We start from the raw sequence: 22797 nt of genomic DNA, 5'->3' as shown, positions 1-22797 counted from the left end.
ACAAAAAAAAAAAACTTCATTTTTCCTTGGTCATTCCTTTTTTCCCTTCAGGACAAGAGAGGGTTATTACTGTAGCCTTAAGTTCCATCTTTGTGTTTCTTGCCTTTGATTCCCACTCGGACCCTGCCACTTTCTGGCACTAATTTGTCAGGCTGAACAAAGAGAGGATTTGTACCTCCTGTAAGGTCTCAATTAGGAATGGCTTCTGCTGTATTATGTGCCATTCAGGGAGGACACAATGCCGGTAATTACAGGAATTTGCACTAAATGGCTGAAGAATTCACAGAGAAACTCCCCCCCCTCCCACCTTGGGCTTACTCCTCCCAAGGACTGAGGTGGGGGGGGGGGGGAGGAAAGCAAAAGCTCTTAATGCCAGAGAGATGTAATTACCAACAGCAGTCCCGAGAGGTTAAACAGCAGCCAAAGGAGTAAAACCATAAAACTGACAGTGTGAAAATAGTAGAGGGGATCCCCTCAGCTCACTATTTTTCTTGCTGTCCCTTCTGTTAACATTATTCAACTTCAGTCCAGAATCAGGAACGCTGTCCCACAGTGGCCATCCGACATTACTCCCAGATTACAAAGCAGGAACAGAAGGAACGCTTTGAACGGTGAGCTTTGCAGATCTGTGGCACCCAAAACAAGGCCCTGGGCCCTTTGATTATAGTACTCAATTGGAAGGTTTCTTGCTTGCCGGGAAATTACAGGAAAAATAGTTGTATGTACTCGTGCCAAGAAAACCCTGTATCCACTGAAGGGAAATAGGTATGTACACATGTCTAATTTCTGAAGAAAACAGGGCGGCTGCCTTATGATCTAAGTTATACAGCATTTTGTGAGCAACCTAGTGTAGAACCACTTACAGGTACATACTTCATAAATATTTTAATAAGCTGCATAATCATTTGTTTTAGTATTAATATTTTAATACCACAGATGCCAAACCAAAATTTAAATCCCAACCAGTAACTTCGTTAGAGAATCGTACCTCATTTTCTTCTACAGAAGTGTTCCTGAAAAGCTGTACTAAAGCAGCACCAAATTAACTGTTCAGAAATACCACTTGCATCATATGCTCCTCTCTGCTCAGGAACCTTCTGTGATTTCAGGGTCACATGTTCAGTTCAACCCTATCAAACTCCTTTTGCCGGTCAAAAATGACTGAAGAGCTGCTATTTCATATAGTTCTACTTGCCACCACCTAGCTTTGTCACAGTGGCCATCTGGCATTCATGACATGATTATGTGATTAATGTCTGGCTCCCCGAGCAGACTGTAGGTTCCATGAGGGCAGGGACCATGTCTGCTTTCTTGCAGCTCTGACTTCTCTGGGTGCACCTGAGTTTTTGGCACATGACCAAGGCAGAAACTCAGCACACAATAAATGGTAGGCTGAAGAAGGAAAGAACTTCATTTCCAAAGGCATGTTTTCAGGAAGAAGGAATGCAAGTGCAAAGGCCCCGGAGGCAAAAATGACCAAGGTACGTTCCAGAACAACAAGATGACCACTGTGGCTATGGCTTCCTAGCATGAGGCAGCCCTGGGGCTGGAAAGGAAGCCATGGAACAAACCACACAGCATCAAATACAACTATAAAAAGTTCAAGCACATGTTAAGAAATACACAGTTATATATAAGCATGTATTTTCAAAACCATAACCTCAGGCATTTTGGGATGGTTGTGGTCCATTTTCTCTGCAGGGGCTCTTCAAGTTTCCAAAAAGGATATCGAAAATTCTTTACCTACAGAAAGAATTTAGTGAAAGAACGCCAACTGCACTATTTTGTAGATTTAAAAGCCAACATTTGTAGATCGCCCGGACAGCAACTGAATGACATCATAATAAAGAGCTGCTCTGTCATAAAATACAGAATAAATATATAAATAAATAAATCCTCAAAAACATATTTAAAGGGGGAGGGACTACATGGACGTAAAAACTTACATTCTAAAGACACTAAAACCATGAAATATTCTGAATGAGCTTCTCTTTAAAATAACAGATAATGCCAAATTCAACTAAAAACAAGTTAGTGAGAATTTTGATGTTTTAGAAGGTAAACATACTATGCACCTAGCTTTTTCACCAAATGGATGTTTTTACAAGGATGAAAAGTTAGGGGACACAAATACTAAATGAATAAACAGCTGGTTTAGATTAACTGTGTTTGTGAGAGATCAATTTTTAAGGTTCCATCTGCTATAATAATTTTTAATATAATGAACAACCTCCCAAGTAATTTTAAAAACATTCGGAGGTTTGCTTAACAAGTTTTAGCCTTTTTCTTTTGAGACTCTGCCCCCTACAGGAGGTGAAGTATTCCTACCTGGGGTAGGAAACCAGTACTCCATGCTGCTGCAATGAAGGAAAATGAAAAGCGACCTGGTAAACCATGTGTAGCACAAAGCAACTGAATGTAGTATTTTCCAATGGAAGGGGCACTGAAATGAAAAAAAAATTTCTACTTGGGAATCCACCATACTACACAAATTAGGACTGAATTCTCCCCACCCCAGATTAGAAAGCTACCTGTGATTTATTAGAACTCCAAACCAGAGCATGAAGGTAAAAGCTGAGCAGAGCAAATGAGTTTTAGATTTCATTTCTCCTGCCTCCTGGATTCCCTATGACCACCCATCCCCAACCTCTTCTCCAACCAGGCCAAACTGAGTGAGGACATTTAGACAGCAAAGGGAGATATCCTGCAACATGGAACCTAAAGCAGCTGCCAAAAAGTTCTATCCCTGCCCATTCTGTAATCCTTCCCCTGTGACTCAGAGGTCATCTGCCCAATCATCATCTACCCTGCTGTTAGCCACCTCCAGATTTTCCGTCAAGGCTGACTTTCTAGATTCCACCTTAACAGGATTTGACAAGGTTATGATCAATGACAGTTACTGACTACGGACATTCTTCTTCCCTAAGGAGTGTCAGCAGTCAGCTTTGGGCCTGAATATCTCCTTTGAGACAATTTGTGACATCCACATTCCCAGTGACCTTTATTTAAGAAGACAGAGGAAATGGAATCAGAGCAGACACAAGAAGCCTAAATTCTAGGCTCGTTATGCTTTGGCTAAGTCATTTTGATTCAGTGGGGTCTATCCTATCTGCTTCTACTTACTTCATCAGCATGGCATGAAGATAGACAGATGGTCTGATATAGCGAACTCCTTGAAGGAGAGATGCTTTTTAAACAAGAGGCAGCTGTGACTGGCCCACTGAGGGGATTTTTAAAGTGAATTCCAATAGTGGGATTCAGGACTGTTCTTTAATAAGCTTTAGACTAAACATCTGCTTCATACCTGCACACTTGAAACTCTGAGCAGTGAGTCCTCGCTCCAAAGACAAAGTTGTGAGAATGCTGAGGAAGCTGGTGGTCACAGACTGACGTTTGTTCTTCCTGAGTTCGTGCCCACCCATCTGATCCTTGGGTTTGCTCCTCAGGGTGACTTGCAGGTTTTGCTCTGAACTCCTCGCCACATTGGCTGCTGTTTTCAGAGCCTCCATCCACTCCTCGGCCCTCTGCCGGGTCTCAGCGCGGAGGCGGAGGACATCTTGGGGGAAAATGACTTGAAAGCAAGAGTCACAGTCGTCTAGGTTGTCCACCTGGACAGCCAGACACACATCCACATTGTAGCTTAGCAGGGGATCCTCGTCTAGCTTGCCAGGCTGGAAAGCCATAAGGTAGGCCCTGCTAAGCACAAAAGTAAATGCCTTCCAGTTGTTCTGGACGGTGAGCCTGTACAGCGTCCCTGACTTGATGATGTTTTGGTATTGTTTGGGACTATCCAAGACAGGGGATGGTGCGAGCAGCTCACTGGATTTCTTCTGCAAACAATGATTCTGTGTACAGTCAACGTGATGACCAAGCCCTGGTGAGTTGGCCAGCTCATCTTGCCGCCCCACATAACCAGGCACGGTGGCGTGCACGACTTCCCAAAGCTTCTGCCCCCAGTCCAAAGCCTCCCATGGTGACTCTGCCTTTAACTGCAGCTGAGTGTTGTCATACAGAACGGTATCCACCAGCCTGGCCTCGAGGTTGCCCAAAACAGATATGCTCTGGAAGTGTGAAAGCTGGTAGGTGGCATAGAGGGCTTGATTGCCACTGCTGTCAAGGCTGTAGAAGTAGAAGTTGTAGGGGGAGAGTTCTGCATAACAGCTTTGCCAGTAACTGTCATGGTCCTTCCTAATCTCCAGGTACCCCTTCTTCAGAAGGTTTGGGAATGCCTGCTTGTGTTCTAGAAAGAAAAAAAACAAAACAGAAGAAGCAATGTGCATTAATTTATGAATATGAATGGACTCAATGAGATGAAAAGGCAGCTGCAAGAAACTAAAGAGATCAGGGAATGACATCTTTCTGGTTCAAAGCAAACACAGTAGAAGCAGTACAATTCCAAGATAGTACAAATGATAAGATGTAACTGGGGGGAAATTTCAGGTCTAAAAAACTTCACGAAGGTGGAATTATGAGCGTAAGATTAAGTACGGAGGGGGGTGGTTTGCAATGTCAGTGTGACGTGCAGGGGTCTGTGTGGAAAACAGAAATACTGGAATAACTGGAACTATCCCCCATGGGCCCGTGAAACAACTGCACTTCCCCAGGATTCCATGTTTTCTAGGAAACATTCTACAGAGTGCCAAATACATGAGAGAGAACATTCCTCCTGTCACATGACCTAACTCCTCGCCAATACTCCCATCTTTCTTTGGGTTAGGAAAGCCAAGAAGGGTCAATGGAAAGGACAGAACAGAGCATGAAGTTTGCTGCCGATAAACTCCTGTTTCTCAGACACACCCATTAGTCTTCAAGGCCAGTTCATGAGCCTTCTGTCTTACAACCACTTCCCCAGGCTTGACTCAACTAGCTCGTTTTAGGTCTCTGCTTAGAGAGCAGTTCTCTCTCACCTCTGAGCCTGGATGCGCTCATACTGTTCCTTCTGCTTACAGTGTTCCTTCCCACTGCTTCCCCCAGCTACCACACACTTACCCTTCATCACTTAGCCATACTCTCTTCCAAGAATAGAGTCTCTCCTGACTCCCCCAATCCCTCACCTGCAAACACACAGCCCTGGGTCAGTAACAGGTATCTCTAGTATTCCTCTCTGATGGGTTCTTATAAGGCTGTATTATAATCGTGTAAATTTATCTGAATAAATAAAATAAATTTTGAAGTTTTTAAAGAAGTCTGTCCTCCCCATTGGACTGTAAGCTCTACTGAGGACAGAGAAGAGGTCTGTCTTTTCATCCTTATTATCACAGCACATAGAAAAATGCCTAATACACAGTAGGCTCTTAAAAAGTACTTGTTGAATGAGAAATATAGCTCCCAGCACAATGCCCAGCATACAGTAGGTATTCTTTCTTTCCCTTCCCCTGTTTCACAAGTTTATCTGGTTGTGCCATCTTTAATCAATGCTTAGCTGCAATGTATGCAAGTTTAGTACTTTAATAGAAGGACACTATCATTTGGGAGACTTCCTGATACTTTTATCAGGCATGAAAATGACATCCATGCAAGAGGCAGCACCCCTCCCTGGTAGAGATTTTCATTTCTGAAATTTTCATTTCATTCTGTTTCTTTATTTCTTTGCTAACACACATTGGAGACAGTCATAAACTAATTGAGTCATTCCCTAAAGAAAACAAATCACACTCCCAAAGGGTATGATTTCTGATCTTGGCTGAAGAAAAAAAAAAAAAGGTAACACAGATCTAGATCTTAAAATAGCAAACCAAAAGAGAAAAGGAGAGAAATGAGGCAGAGAAAAGCCAATTTTACCTGCTTTACATCTCCAGTCCTGACATTCATTAGTATTTCTGTGATAACTCAAAAGCCATTAATTTCTTGCAACCTACACTAATCCCTTTGTAGAGAGAGATAATGGATGCCTATTCTCAGTTATCTGTCTTTTCTGATAATGCAATAAGGGAGGTAGTGCTGTTAGAGACGCTGCTGCTACCTCTCCCCCTCTCATTTCCATCAAGCGCTGATGGTAGTTCAATCTTTTCCATAATAAGACTCATAACCATGTGTCCCTCCATCCCCATCTGTCCTGTGACCCAATGGCTCAGCTACGCATCCCTGAGTAAAATAAAAACTACCTTTCTTGCTTTTAGCCTGGAATTTTTCTCTCCTTTTCTTTCCTCCCTGAGAGCTTTTTACAATAGCAATCACGAATTAGAAATTCTACTCTAATTGGGCCCAAGCCAGCAGCAAACCTGATTAAAAACTCACCTCTTTCTGACTGTCCAAGCTAGGGTGGTAGATGCCAGCTTGGGTGGACCGAGTTAGAAGTCCTGCCTGGGTGTCTCAAAAGTCCCTTCACCTTCTTGATGCAGAATAAGGGTAGAGAATGCATTGTGTTTCCAGATTTTTCCCCCACCTGGCTCAGCCCTCTCTAAATAGGTACATTAAACTGAGACAGAAGAGATTGGTGTTGATCATAGGAAATGGCCCATATTTATAGGCTGCAGTTTGTAGTGTTAATTTCTTGAAAAAGAACAATCAAGAAGAGAGCAAACATGATTAGAAAGCTATCCTCTGGGATGTGTATTCCTCTCTGGAGGGTCTGTTTATATTAGACCTTACTAATATTTCCTGTGTGAAGTACTGATGGTCTCTGAGTTGTAGAGGGCTAAAGGATGACCATTTCTCTTTAGTCTCAAACAACTGCTACTTTCTGTTTCTATCTGAAGTTTATTTTTAATATTTATGCTACAGACAAATCAGAAGGTATATATTTAAATCTAAGCTCTCATTAACTTATAGTTCAACTCTTATTTCCCCAGACCATATCATTTCAACTCATTTAATTAACCTCCCACACATTATTGTAAAGTGTTCAATTTCACAAATGAGTAATATAAAATCTATTTTAACTAATATCATAAATGATTCAGATGGCAGCACTGACAAGGATTATCACCATTTCCTCAATAAATTAGGAAAGGATGATCAAAATCAATCACTGTACCCAAAAATTTCATACTGAAACCACAAGTAATTCCTTGTGAAAAAGAGGGGGGGAAAAACCAAAAACCCACCCCTGAATTCTTCATTTCCCCATTGCTTTCCACTTTGGCTAGTACGAAGACCTGGTTCAGTTCCTCTGCAGTGAAGACCCCTTCTTCCTCGTCTCTTCAACCTGTAGTACCAGTGCAGCGGTTTAAGGACAATGATTGCTATTTACTGAAGAGGAAGAAGGGAATTTTCTCCGCCTGATTCACTTCTGTACCACCAACGTGCCAGAGTTCCTCTTTTGCTCTTATTTCCTCTACCTGTTCTTGGAAAAGTTTCCTTTCTCATGGCCACCACCCTAATCAAGGTTTTGTTTTTTTTTTTAATTGTGGCATAATTGACATATAACATTATATTAGTTTCAGATGTACAATTCAGATGTAATGATCTGGATATTTGCATATATTGTGAACCGATCACCACAGTAAGTCTAGTTAACATCTGCCACCATACATAATTACAGAACATTTTTTTCTTGTGATGAGAACTTTTAAGACATATTCTCTTAGCAACTTTCAAATATGCGATACAGTATTAACTAGAGTTGCCGTGCCATACATTACATCCCCATGGCTTTTTATTTTATAACTGGAAAGTTGTACCTTTAAGACCTAATCCAGGTTTTAAATGAGCTCCCACCTCTAGCCCGCCTTCCTCCTGGCGATCTCCCACACTGTTACCTGGGTCATGCACCGCCCCTCCCACCCAGTAAAGTTCAAACTCCTTAAGACATTTTATTATGGAAAATTTTAAACACACTCCAAAGCATGTAGAAGAGAAAATAAACATGCAGTGACCTATCCCTCAGCTTTGAAAATCAAATTTCTGCTATTCTTGTTCCCTATCTCCCGCCCCTCTCCGACTCTGGCTTTTTGTCAGTTGTTTTGGCTGCAATATTTGAAAGCAGATTGTTAACACTTCATCATTTCTACTGTAAATACTTCAAGGGGATCTCTAATCTGACAGATAAAACTTCAATACACATACACATACACACATACACACACACACAACCATTTTCACACCCAACAACATGAATAATCCTCATCTAATACCTAGTCTGTATCTGATTTTCCCACATTGTCTCAAAAAATTTCTTCATACAGATGGTTTGTTCAGCTTAGGTTCACACATTGATTTGGCGGATACATCATTTAAATCTCTTTAAATCTATAACAGTTCTCTTTTTTTTTCATGCCACATATTTATTGAAGAAATGAGTTCATTTGTCCTGTAGACATTCTCACATTCTGGACTTGGCCGAGTGTATCCTCGTGGTATTGTTTAAATGTTCCTCTGTTTTCCATGTTTTCTGTCAACTGCTATTTAGATCTTGAGGTTCATTTAGATTTTTTTTTTTTTTTGGCAAGAATACGTCACAGGTGGTTGTCCCACTTCTAGGGGTATTAAGATTGATTAGGGGGTTCAGAAGATGTTAGTCTGATCCCTCCATTATAACTTTCCCCAGCGACCTTTCACACAATGCAGGCACTTTTCTCCATTCCCCCATATGGCAGCCAGGTGACGATACTGTTTCTACCACTCACCCCTCCCAACCTTCATGCATGTTCTCTCACTGACCTCCCTGTCTAGATCTCCCTTCACCTCTACTTATGCGTGTTTTCCTAACACGAGGGCTAGTACAAAATCTTACCTACTCCTTTTTTTTTTTTTTAGATTTTATTTATTCATTTGTCAGAGAGTGAGCGAGCAAGCAAGAGTGCACGCACACAAGCAGAGGGAGTGGCAGGCAGAGGGAGAAGCAGGCTTCCCCCCCAAGCAGGGAGCCCACATGGGACTCGATCCCAGGACCCTGGGATCATGACCTAAGTCAAAGGCAGATGCTTAACCGACTGAGCCACCCAGGCAACCCAAAATCTTACCTATGCTTGAAGACCTTCTTCCTCCCCTCTAGTTGAAAACAACTGTCCTCCTCTGAACCCCCAAGGCTCTATGGCTACACTACTCTGATGACTCAGATTTCAGACACTATTTCACATTTATCACATATGTATTAAATTACGTAATAAAATTATTCAAAAAATCAGAAAAAAATGTAAAAGGCAACAACAAAAACTTTCTGCCTCCATATCCCAGCACCCACAATCCTCCTGTCCAGACTATATACTGTTTGATATGAAGCCCTCAGACATGATATATATGCTATATAAATAATAATTAGAGGTATATTGTATTTACTTATGTAATTACATAATTACTAAATAGTTATATACTTTCATTTTTATTACTTTATGCAATTTTATCTTTTTAAAAACCACCATATCCCAGATCACAATAAATGAAAGAAACATTTAGTTAACCTAGTTTACCAAGAAAATCTGGACTGCCTGAGTCAGCACAATGAATGAAGTCACAAGAATAGGATTCCGCAGATTGCGCAATGGTTAGAATGAAAGACAGAGCAACATTTTGATGTTTTCAAAGAACTCAAAAGCCCAATGTGGTGCCAGTATTCCAAATCAAAGATATCTAGACAAATTTAAAGCACACATTTAAATTCTTATTACAAGATTAATAAATGTGAAAGGAAGCCAAAGTGGAGAATGAATGGAGAATAGCCATACACTTCAGTGTAACACCATCTAAGACAAGCCTGAAAGGATTGCCTTTCAAAGTTTGGCAGATATATTACATTTCTTCTGTGGTGGAAGGGGATAAGGGGCTCTTTGGGGTCTCTTGTAAATAAGAGCACTAATACCATTCATGAGGGCTCCACTCTCATGACCCACGCACCTCCCAAAGGCCACATCTCCTAATATCATCAACTTAGGAGACAGTTCAACTTATGAAATTTGGGAGTGACACAAATATTCAGTCCATGGCACCAAACAGAGACTCATGTTGCTCAATTTCTATCATATCTTTAGTCCTGACAATTCATTCTTTTATTCATTTCAGTGGATCCCAAACACAATCCCCACAACAGTTTTTCCATACTTCCTTTACTCTTCCTAAACACCTAATTCCACTGTCTCATTTTGTGCACTGCAGGGAGCTCCTTCACATATACTATGCTTGGTTTCCTGTCAATGTTGCATAACCAATGTCCTGCACAAGTGCTCCAGAGCACAGTGGTTAAGGCCATAGGTGCTGGAGCCAATGAACCTAAACTGAAATCATAGTTCTGCCCTTACTGGCTGAGTGACCGTGGCAAATTACCTAACCTGAGTCTCAGTTTTGTCATCTCTAAGATGGGCTATAATAATAGCACCTAGGGCGCCTGGGTGGCTCAGTTGGTTAAGCGACTGCCTTCGGCTCAGGTCATGATCCTGGAGACCCGGGATCGAGTCCCACATCGGGCTCCCTGCTCGGCAGGGAGTCTGCTTCTCCCTCTGACCCTCTTCCCTCTCGTGCTCTCTATTTCTCATTCTCTCTCTCTCAAATAAAAAAATAAAATCTTTAAAAAAAAAATAATAGCACCTATCCCACTGTACTCTTGTGAGAAAGAAATGAGTAGCTCTTAGAACCATGCCTGATACATCATGAGTATTCAACAGATGTTTCTTATTTTGGTCGTCTGGTCTCAAAAGAATCTTCCTGCCTCCCTATTAAAGCTAGCCCTTCCACCTCTGCTCTGTGCCTAATTCCTTCCCACTTCTTCAGAATCTCTTCCTCTGCAACATCTTAGTATTATCCTTCCACTAATCTCTTTTCCTCCTATCTTCCAATACCCTAAGGTTTGTTGTGTCTATTAAAAAAGGATTCACTTGATCCTACCTCTCGTCCCGCTCAATCTGTCTCCTTCCTTCAGAGGCCAAATTCTGACATTGCCTCCATGTCCTGTTCCACACAATCTGGCTTCTGACCACTGCTCTGACCTCATCTCACATTCCTTCTCTCATTCCAGCCACATTCTTTTATGTTCTGTGAGCAAGTTGAGTGCATTCTAGCCTCAGGAACTCGGAGGTTGCTATATCCTCCATTTGGAACTTCTCTCCCCAGCCCTACTGACTTACGTGCCTCCCTTAGTTTTTCCCCTCAAAGGTGCCATCCTCAGTGAGGCCATCCTTTACCACCTTCAAGAGCCCCCTCTCTATCTTACACCCCGGTTTTATTTCCTTCAAATAACTCTCTCCTTCTTCTTGAGGGCAGGGACCTGGATGTCTCTCTCACCCTTGTATACTCGGTGGCTGTCTCCATAAATATTTGTTGAATGAATGTACAAAGGACTCTGCTAGAATCTGTGGACACCAAATGAATCAGACACAGATTCTGTCAATAGATCTATGGCCCAATTAGAGCCCTTCTTTTTCTTTTCACAAGTCCCACTTTCTCTTTGGCCACAGTCACCCTAAGTTTAGATCTTATCACTTCACAGCATGATAACTGGCAGAGTCTTCTAATTGGTTTCAATCCCTTCCATTCTTTCCATCTATTAATCCATCCTATATTCTGGGGGGGGGCACTGAGGGGAACCAATAAATAGCATCCCTTTACTCACCCAAGTTTTAAACCAACTGAGATTGACGGACATTGTCAGACACATGGAGATCAAAACATCAGCCAGTTGGAGGCCGCAGCTTAGGTTAGTTAGGTCCTCCTAACTAACCCTAGGACTATACACACTTACCTCGGAGTCACAAGCAGTACTGATCACCACAGGCTTCCCCTCCTGGGAGACTGCCCATGAAAGGCTGATGGATGGAGGAACAGACCAGATTTAGTGCTTCCTGTGAGAGAGGCTGAGTTATACACGTCCAGTTCCTCTCCTAAACTTGCCCTAAGTTGCTCCTCCCTGGGGGTGGAGAGTGCAAAGGGAAGGAAAGAGGCCAAGAGTGTGAGTGTAACTGATACCCCTTTACACAGACACAAAAGCTACAGGAGAGGTGGTTCCCTGGTACCTACCTCCACTACCCCCCAACCCTGTCGACTTACATACTTTTTATAAAATACCCTTTTAATTTTGACTTTCAAGTAATTTTCAAGTGCTTCTTTGCTAAACATATCACATTAAGTCTATTTGTTTGGCTTTGAAGGTCCTCCATGACCTCAGACTACAACTCTCAAAAATGCAGCCCTGTCCGGCTTAGCCTCCCAGGCATCCCACACACATGCTGTGTTCACCTCCACCTTGGTCTTGTGCTCAACCCTCTAAGCTCACTGAAGCATCCTTTCCTCAATGAAGACCTCTCTAACATTCTAGATTACAATCATGTCTCTCTTCTTTATATTCCTAGTTCATAAAACGCAGTCTTTCAAGTCTGTTTCATGTTATAGTATTCAACTGTATTTAAGCCAGAAACCAGGGGGAAAAGTTTTAAATAATTTTAGGTTTTTGTTCTCCTCATTAGAGGCACACAAGAGAAGTGACATTAACGGGATCCACATTAATCATGACACTGCCACAAAAGTCCATAGCAAAGGATATGAAGAGAATAATGCTATAGGAACCAAAGACAGGCTGTGTCTTGAACATCTGAAATATGCTCCACAGGCCAACACTCAGCGGTGGCTCCCAGATACTTGTTAACAAACTAGTTCTGGTAGAAATGAAGTAGGCTCAAGTAATGTCTTTTCTGAGAGCTACTTTGGAGACCTTTCTTTATGGGTAAAGGAGACTATCCCATTTGCTCTCCCTTCAAAATAAACCTAGGGGAAAAGACATACTATCTGTGCAGGCTCTAGTAGAAATAGGCCTGTAACATACCTGGCTACATATTAGCTAGACAGACATACCAACTTTGGGATCTTTTCCATCTAAGTTCTTTGCTATGGGCAACAGTGATAGAGCATTAGTCCATACGGTCCTGGTCAATTTCACTTCTAAGTGTGAACCCCACTAGGAGATCACAGACCCAATTTCTTAAATGCAGAGGCTTTCTGCCTTCTGTGATAAGGGTAATCCCTAGTCTTTAAGAACTTTGTGACCCAGAAAACAATTCCAAACCAACTTTCAAGCTATGCTCATTCATTGCCATGGTAGGCTTTTCACTCTGTTTCCCTAATCTATAGGAATTAAGTATAAAAGAATCTCCCATACTTAGGCCAGCAGATTTTAAGGTAAATGGCATTTCAGTATAGTATCTTTGGGTAATGTACTAGAGTCATAGAAACTTAAGAGTTAGAAGGGACTAGAAATCTCTTTGGCCCAGCCCCATCTGAGGTAGAACTTGTCAGTTGCTTACCTCATTAACTAGTCCTCCCACGGCTTTACCAACAGAACCCTAATCTTGTTCAGGTATGGTGGCAGATGCTCAGAGGAGATGTCCTCTCCCTTGCCCCATGGAAAGAAGCAAGATTTGTTTAATCCAATCACAGAAATGCTATTTTCCTTTGCCAGACATTGCTTTAGGGATGAGCATGTGACTCTAGCTACCGAGGGGCTGCTATTAGGGGCCACTGGGAAAGAGACCCAGAGGAAGTGCTCTGCTTTTCCTTCCTTAATTTGGCTACTGATATATATATATAAGAAAATGACTCTTGGGACTGCTGTAGCTATCTTGTACCAATGAAGGGAAAGAAGAGACATGACCAGTATACTGAGAAGCAGAGCAGAAAGATGGAAAGTGCCTGGATCTTTGATGAGCCTGGGACCACCTACTTCTGGACTTCTGAAGTGTTTACTGCATGTAGTGCTTGATATTCACTAAGTGCTCCACACCCATCTGTGAGACAGATGAAAACAGAAGATGATAAATGGCCTTATTATTTATGCCACTTGTAGTTGGGGATGCTGGTAACTGCTTCTGAAAATATTCGTAACTAATTTAACAGATTTGGAAAGAGATCCCAGGAAGCAAAATGACTTGGCCAAGATTATACCACAAAGTGTGCAATTTGAGAGGAGAACTCTAACCTCCAAACCTGGAATCTAGATTATACCGTGTTTATCTGTGGTGGAGGGAATGACCTAAACTTCCTTGGGCTTGAGAGACAGCATTATTGAGTGATTACGTGTGGCCTCTAAGGTCAGGCCTGGGTTGGAATCCTAGTCCCACCACATCCTACTGCATGGCCTTGGGTTAGGTCAACTTCTCCAAGACTCAGTTCCCTCATTTGTAAAGTCAGAACAATATCATCTATCATACTAAACTATTACGAATATTAAATAAGATAATAGACACATCTTAGCACAGGGCTGAATGTAAAGTTAACTCTCATTGAATGACAGCTCTTACTGATAGTATTAATAACAAACTTCATTCAACTTAAGTTATAGGGAAGGAAAACGGAAAGAGAGGCCATTTCTGTTTTGGAAAACAAAACAAAACAAAATTGTATTGTCCTGATATTCCAAGTAACAACACATAAAATTCAACCAGACACTTCACATAAGATCATACTTGGTACAATACAAAGTTCTCTATGATATGGTTTATAGCATCAAAAAAACTTCCAACCTAATGTGGGAGATGGATATATAAGCAATTACCTATAATTCACAGAATTAAATATGCTGTGAAAACATACAGTGAAGTAAAAAAAAAGAATTTTAATTGAAAAAATAAAGAAAGGTCTCAAGGAGGACATAACATTTGGATCGGTCCTTCAAAGATAATGGTGGCAAAACCTCAATAAGATACCACCTCACACCAGCCAGAATGGCTAAAATTAACAAGTCAGGAAACAACAGATGTTGGTGAGGATGTGGAGAAAGGGGAACCTTCTTACACTGTTGGTGGGAATGCAAGCTGGTGCAACCACTCTGGAAAACAGTATGGAGGTTCCTCAAAAAGTTGAAAATAGAGCTACCATACGATCCAGCAATTACACTACTGGGTATTTACCCCAAAGATACAAATGTAGGGATCCGAAGGGGTATGTGCACCCCGATGTTTATAGCAGCAATGTCCACAACAGCCAAACTGTGGAAAGAGCCAAGAGGTCCATCGACAGATGAATGGATAAAGAAGATGTGGTATATAGGGTGCCTGGGTGGCTCAGTTGGTTGAGCGACTGCCTTCGGCTCAGGTCATGATCCTGGAGTCCCGGGATCGAGTCCCGCATCAGGCTCCCTGCTGAGCAGGGAGTCTGCTTCTCCCTCTGACCCTACCCCCTCTCATGTACTCTCTCTATCTCATTCTGTCTCTCAAATAAATAAATAAATAAAATATTTAAAAAAAAAAAAAGAAGATGTGGTATATATATACAATGGAATATTATGCAGCCATCAAAAGGAATGAGATCTTGCCATTTGCAACGACGTGGATATAACTGGAGGGTGTTATGCTGAGTGAAATAAGTCAATCAGAGAAAGACATGTATCATATGACCTCACTGATATGAGGAATTCTTAATCTCAGGAAACAAACTGAGGGTTGCTGGAGTGGGGGTGGGGTGGGAGGGATGGCGTGGCTGGGTGATAGACATTGGGGAGGGTATGTGCTATGGTGAGCGCGGTGAATTGTGCAAGACTGTTGAATCACAGATCTGTACCTCTGAAACAAATATGCAATATATGTTAAGAAAAAAAAAGAAGATGGTGGGAGGGGAAGAATGAAGGGGGGGAATCGGAGGGGGAGACAAACCATAAGAGACAATGGACTCTGAAAAACAAACTGAGGGTTCTAGAAGGGAGGGGGGTGGGGGGATGGGTTAGCCTGGTGATGGGTATTAAAGAGGGCACGTTCTGCATGGAGCACTGGGTATTATGCACAAACAATGAATCATGGAACATTACATCACAAACTAATGATGTAATGTATGGTGATTAACATAACAATAAAAAATTTAAAGGAAAAAATATTAAAACAAGAATTCATAAGAAAAAAAAAGAAAGATAATGGTGGATTCTGAAAAGTGAAAAAGGCAGGGAAGGTATTCTGGAAGAAGAGAAAGCATGAGTAAAGGCTCAGGAACTTGAAAGGACATGGCACATTCAAAAATGGCACATAGGTGGGGTGATAGAAGGTGCGAGTGATAAATCTGGGAAGTTTCCTGCATGCTTTATAAAAGTTACACTTGATTTTGTAAAGAATAGGGAACCGTGATTTGTTTTTGAGAACAGAATAGTATGAACAGATTTTTGTTTTAAGAAGGTAACTCTAGTGGTTTGTGAAATACTATAGTAACTATAGTTCCCCTTAGCCAAGAAAGATAAACTATATTAACAGAGCAATCACAAAAAACATCAGAAACTTCATTTTCAGAGTTCTCATATAGAAATGTTAGAATCAGGATATCGGCTGTCGGTAAGGAGTGTTGGGTTTCCAATAGCTGCCACAGACCAACATTCAATAATGTAACCAGTGGAAACTATACAACCATATAAAATCAACTTTCTGTGACCTATTTTAGCAACTTCTTTGTACTGACTAATCTTGCTGAAGGGTGAATCATAAATTCAGCAAGAGACCACGTCCTGGTGACCTCACTTGTTCTAAGCCTGCAGGAATATTCCCACCTCTACTGGCTCCAAGGCTTTTCAGAAACATCATAATTGAAAAAGCAGTCATTTTAGTATAAGTCCCAAATTTGGCTTTTTTTTTTTTAAGTGAAAGATGGGGAAAAAGGGAATGGAAAGAGAGTAACATAAAACTCAAGATAAAGAAACCACACTGCCATGGTCTTTCTAGCTCTAAAGAAAATCTCTGCTTGAGACCTTCTCCTAAAGTACTCAGAACAAGTAGAGGCATAGAAATGGTACCAGGTCACTAGAGAGTGAAACCAACTGAAACAAAAGCCAGTTGACCACTGCCCTTGCCAAGCACATGAAAATGTGAACACAGTCAGGGAGGGAAAAGGAAGTCAGGTTCGGCAGTCCGTTGAGTTTCAGAGCTCCACAGCTAATGCAAAGGATTTCTTTAAAAAAAAAGATTTTAAAAATTGCAAACACAGCAGTTCACCCAAAAGTAGAGTTAGTTACAAGGCACAAAGAAATTCTTCTGTGTTAAATAACTTCAACCATACCCATATTTCCATGACGACCTTCCATTACCGATTTACCGATTTATCGGACTATAGTTAATTAGCTCCCATACAACCAAGAAGCAGGGTCAGCTCAAATATATCCTAAAATGATACAATTTTAGATTTGGGAGGATCTTAGAGATAATTTAACCTGCTTCACTAGGTTTTTAAATCAAAAGCAACAGACGAGTGATTTTTCCAAACCCACACGTGAGTCCTAATTGAGTGTTCTTTCCACACCGCCCCCCACCTTCCTCTACTACATGTATCCGTTTATAGGTGTAAGTATGTGTGTGTGTGTGATCCATTTTTCATATTGATAACACACCTAGCATCCACATGTCCATATGACTTTCTATGTTCTTACCTTAACTCATATTTATATTTGGATTATAATTCTATGATGTTAGGACCCTGTCTTCCGATCTCATGGGAAATTCCCTGCTGCCCATGGCTGTATTATTACTCACTAAACAAGAACACGATGACAATGATATAAAGGGGAAAGGGTTGGTCAAGAGCATGTCTGTACAGAACTCAGACTAGTGCCAGGACTAGCAATGATCTGTTCTGGCAGGAGCTAAGTTTATGAACTTCCCCCAAGGCTAGCTCCCTGTCACACCTTGCTACAGGCTGCCCAGGGCATGGCAGGAAGGAAAAGAGCTGACCATGAAGAAGCTTTGTCTCCACTACCTGTCTTTGAGAATTTTTAGAAACAACTGCCTCTGATGTGAAGTGATGGATGTGCTAACTAACTAGATAGGGGGAATCCTTCCACAACGTACATGTATATCAAATCATTACAACATACACCTTAAATGCCTTCCAACTTTGTCAATTATACTTCAACAAAGCTGGGGGAGAAAAAAACCTGTTTCTGTTTCCGTCTTGCCTTAGATCTAGTGCCTCCCAGTGATTTGTGACCTAACCTTTTCAATATCACTATCCCACGCTCAGATAGTGCAGACAGTCTTAACTGGGTTGGATTCAAGCCACACTCCATCAACCTGGTAGGACCCATTGACTCTACTCTTCATCTACCTAGCACTGGCAACATTCCCTTGTAAGAAGCCTGTCCTGGGTCTATCTCTGCCTGAGGCAATAAAACTTATAGAATACATTCATTCATAGGCTTCTAAGTAAGACTGAAAAAGGCAGCCGAAAGATGGAACAAAACCCCAAAGCCCTCTTTCCATAGTAACAAATTCATGGGGTCAGTTCACTTAAGCTCTTCTGTGCAGCCAGCATTCAAGAGTATGAAGGGCAAAGTTACAGTCCTCCTTTTGTGGGCTCACTGGTCCCCTAAAGAACTGTGGCCAGCTCAGCACTGTCCATGTATTTTAGTAATATGTTAAATGCAAAAAACAATCCTTGTTTAGCTAGGCCGCTTTGTGTGTCTAAGTTTTTCCAGGCTTGGTGATCTCCTGAGGGATTAATTTTAGTTCGATGAACATCATCCAGGTCTGTCTCTTCCACACCACTTCCCACCCTCTACACCCACAGGGCCTGATTACTAATAAGGCTTTCAAAGTAGAGGGTTCTGGAGACGGAGAACTATTGGCTTCCAAGGTAAGGGTACAGCTCCAGCTTAGCAGTTAAGAGCGTGGACTCTGGAGAGAGACTGCCCAAGTTCAAGTCAAGGATCCACTTAGTACCAGCTATGGGACTCTAAGCATATTACTTAAGCTCTCTGGGCCTCAGGTTTCACCATCCCCAAAATGGGGTCGGTAAAAATATCTACATCACAGGAGTATTATATGAATTAAATAAGCTGCTACTTATAAGGAACTTAAAATAGTCAGTGCACACTATTTGTTACTGCCACCATTTCCCCTCCTCTTCCTTCCTGGGCTCTCTCACCCCGAGGGCAAACACACTGGGTGCTTGGGTGTTGGCTCTGATAGTGACAAGTAGGCTATCAGTCTGTTTGATGTATTCTGCTCTCATACAACCCGAGCAAGAAGCTAGGAAAGAAATTATCTTCAAATCCAAAGCAATCATCTTCTTTAAAGAAACACTATCAGGGAACTGGGAAGAGTGGAGGAGTGATGCAAAATTACTTCAAAATTACTTCAAATGATTGCCAACTTCAGAAAGACTAAAGGGCAAAGCCTAATTATCGCACAAGGCTTTGTGCTCACCAAGCAGTAGTCAGATTCTTCCAGAAAGGGGAATCCTAACTGTACCTAGGCAACCCGGGAGTCTGAGAGGTATCTGGATACCCCTCCAAGGCCAGGGCAACATGCTGCCAACACGAGGGGCCACTTTATAAGCCATATCTGTTTGATTTTCTCTTATCACAAGGATAGTGCAGGGCAGCCTTTGAGATAAAAGCAAATCATTTTTCACTGCTGCTAAAGAGCTTCACAGAGAGGATGTGCAAGGTATGAAATGCTAGATGATGGCGCGAGGCCCTCAGAAAAGAGGCTGGAGGTTTTTCTTTTCTAGAAAGACGAAAACTGGCTAAAGAAGTTATTGTTGTTAACTTATCAGCTTATCAGAATTACATTCATTTCACATTTTAAACAATTTTTTTGAGCATAAACTATGTTCAGAGCACCATGTTAGGTACTGAGGATAAAACAATGGGTAATAAACAGTCCCTTTCTCAGTGACCAGAAGACAGTAAACAGCTGATCACAAATCAGTGTGAGAGAGGGAATGAATGGTTCGCTTCCCACTAACAAACCCGTTCATAATATGAGAAAGCACACTTCAGGAAGGCCAATTTAAGAAATACTTACTGTGAGGCTCTTTTATAAAAGAGTCTATGTGAGAGTAAAGTAGGAGTGATTGGAAGTGTCACTGTCACTTTGATTCTCATTGATGAGTTTCAAATTTATTTATTTATTTTTTTAAAGATTTTATTTACTTATTTGAAAGAGTGAGAGAGAGAGAGTAAGCATGAGTAGGGGGGAGGAACAGGGGGAGAGGGAGAAGAAGACCCCCCTGCTGAGTAGGGAGCCCGATGCGGGGCTCGATCCAGGATCCCCAAATCATGACCTGAGCCAAAGGCAGATGCTTAACCGACTGAGCCACCCAGGTGCCCCGATGAGTTTCAAATTTAATTAATAATAGTAATATTATTAAATGTTTAAGATATCTAAAAGAAAATGCTGTGGGAAATGAAAACATGGTTTGTCACACCTCACAGAATTCATGTGCATAGGTACTGTGCATGAAGTATGAGGAAAAAGAGAAATTCAGGGCCCCACACCATGAGGTCTGAACCAACCTCCCCCACCTTTCCCTCCCACTGGCCTCCAGGGGACCCTCTACTCCCCCTTGCACCTCTCATCTCCTCACCTTGGTTCCAGCTGTAATCCTGACCGAGTGTCCTCTACTGCGACCCCCTTTCTGCATCTGAGTGTCTTTCCCGGTCCAGCTGAAACTCCATGAACTCTCATAAGCCCTTCCTAACAAACCCAGCACAGTGTCTTCTTCCTCTGTCCTCTCAGTCACTGTCACCTGCTCATTGAAAGAAACCCCAACAATATAAAGTAAAACAAAAGCCCCCTCACAAATATTTCAGTTGCCTTCTACTTCCTCTCACTTCTAGTGCCTTCTTGAGTGTTTGTTAGTGTCTGATCCCCTCGGCTTAAGTGAGAAGTTCTTTAAGCCAGGGACGGTGTCTTTACACATCTTTAAACACTTCCTAGCACAAGGCTATGCCCAGTGTGTGATCAGATGAACATCTACTAATGTGAACAAGCAGTATCAAACTCTGTACAAAGGCAAAGACTACACAAACTATGAGACTATGCAGATTCTAACACACAAGATTAGAAAGGGAGAATTAACTACAGTCATCTTTTCACTCAGTACTTCTTACGAAGACACCAAGGCTGAGGCTTCAGGTAAAGTGTGAAAGCAAATGGAAGATGGAAGCTTAAGCAAAACCGGACAGGGACACTGGAGAGTACACTTCCCCTGAGGTAAATGTAAGACGGACCAAGGAAAGTCAACGACTGTTCAATAGCAGTCAGACATGAAAACATACCAGTATTCCCTTGAGCATCTTCGACCTTATTTGGTGAGGACGACAGAAAAGCTGGCCTGGTGAAATGAGGGCCCCGAAGACACGGTTGCTGCTGCAGAGGCATGGTTTGGAGGACTAGCCTCCAGTCCACCTGGGTAATATCTGACCTAGACCGAGCATGCCCTGGCTTGAAAGTAGAGGTCTCATCCAACAAGTCATTGACGGAGCGAGGCCTATCCCTCCGACGTGGACAGATGTTGAAAAAATTAAAGGTCGATGCTTCCTTTTGTTCCATCCAGGAAAGATTATCTGGGGCTGTCCCCTTCTGAACCATAAACTGTTCTTTGGCAGGGAAGACATTTTGAGCTTTGGTTTCTAATAGCCTGCTCTTACAGTGGTCCCAAATCAGGCCCCCCTTGCCCAGGGAGGCAACATTTCTGATAGCACCATTGTCTGTTATGTTAGTGAGGACCTCATGCCCCACCAATTCGGGAACTTCCTGAATCCCATAAACCTCAGCTTGCTGCACAGCCTTTTCTAGCTTAGTATCAAAAGTACTAAAGAAATCCTCAGTAACTTCCAAGGCTGGGCTGATATCATCCACTTCCAAAGCTTCCATGTCACAGGCTCCAAGAGGCCTAAGGCTCCTCAGCTGGTTCAGGAAAGGGCTTCATGAACATTCATTCACCCAACAAAGAGAGGTGCGCTTCAGCAATAGAGTTCTGGAAACAACTGAAAGAAACCTTCATTCGACTGCCTAGAGCAGGCCAAGCACAAGGATAGTTGATGTATTTTCAGTCATTAAGAGCATTTGCTAGTAGCTAATGGCCATTAGCAGAGGTGTGGGAAGTCAAATGCTCCTTTGAGATTATTCTTCATTGAGATCTCTGTAAAGATAACAGGAAGTGCTTGCCAAAGCAATGCCATGCAATCCTTAATTTCCTGGAAGAAAAGAAACAGCACAACATTGACACGTGGTTCACTATATTCCATAGTACATGAATCTGCCCAACAATTTCCCCATCTTTACATCTCTTCCATGTAGACATGCCCCAAGGTGGACAACACCTACACAGGAGTTCCATTGTCAAGAGTACACATCACTACCGGCTTTAGTGTTAGAACCTACACAGAGCAGGGTGGAACCCTTGATAAGGGGAATTAAGGTCAACAGCTTTTACTCATACAGAAAAGCCTTTGAGAACAGTTGTGAAAAGACTATCCTGGCAAATCTCTGTAAAATGTTGACCTAAAATAGTAAGCAAAGAGACTAAGAATTCTGTGTCTGGGCCTACATCATAATCAGTCTAAAAGTCACAAATACATGAGTCCTTTCACAAACTTTGAAAGCGCTGATGGTTTGTCGGGCTAAAAAGCACAAGGGGGAAGGACCCAGGGAGGCTCTGCCCTTTTATTAAACCCCAAAATTACTGTGTTTGTGCTTCCCAGGCTTTGATTATGTAATACCTAATGAATGCCTCTGGACTTCAGAATTCCTCCATTCAGCTTAAAAAAAAAGGCTTCAGGCTCCAAACTCCCAGAGGTTTTGAGGACTGGCCGAGGAGTACAGGTCCAGCCTCAGGGCTGGGCAGAAAATACCCTTTGTGAGCACTAATCCATTATCTCTGGGAAAGGCTAGATCTCCAAGGTCTAATTAGCACAGAACTTGACAGTGATGCTGTCCAATATGGTACACACCAGCCATACACGACTATTTCAATTTATAATAACAATCAAATAAAGTTTCTCAGTCACCCTATTACATTTCATATGCTCAACAGTCACATACACCTTTGTATGTGTACCCAAAAAATGAACAAAAAACCAAAAGAACCATGCAAGGGCTTTTTGCCCTTAACTACTTACAAGTAGGTAAAATTAGGCAATTAGCAACACCTCTGCATGTTCCTGCAAAGGTTCACAGATGT

General features: G+C 41.9%; 1 protein-coding gene across 10 annotated transcripts in view; it reads right to left on the bottom strand.

The window, feature by feature from the left end:
* PLEKHM3 (pleckstrin homology domain containing M3) overlaps positions 1 to 22797 on the bottom strand; it is a 179228-nt gene that overhangs the window by 135673 nt on the left and 20758 nt on the right. For all 10 annotated transcript variants that reach the window (XR_003212235.2, XR_012374419.1, XM_025892494.2 and 7 more), the window contains exons 2-3: positions 20891 to 21811; positions 3305 to 4240 (exon numbers count right to left, since the gene is read on the bottom strand). Coding sequence is in view for 8 of the 10 variants with exons in the window: in XM_025892494.2 (XP_025748279.1) it covers positions 3305 to 4240; positions 20891 to 21488 (1534 nt within the window). In the remaining 2 variants the exon portion in view is untranslated. The remainder of the gene's footprint in view (positions 1 to 3304; positions 4241 to 20890; positions 21812 to 22797) is intronic.

This window comes from Callorhinus ursinus, unplaced genomic scaffold (assembly GCF_003265705.2).
Source record: "Callorhinus ursinus isolate GAN/ISIS: 27379988/994484 unplaced genomic scaffold, GSC_fseal_2.0 scaffold2, whole genome shotgun sequence".
Lineage (NCBI taxonomy): Eukaryota > Metazoa > Chordata > Mammalia > Carnivora > Otariidae > Callorhinus > Callorhinus ursinus.
Note: the sequence above shows the minus strand (reverse complement) of the source record. Positions and strands in the feature narration are given on the sequence as shown.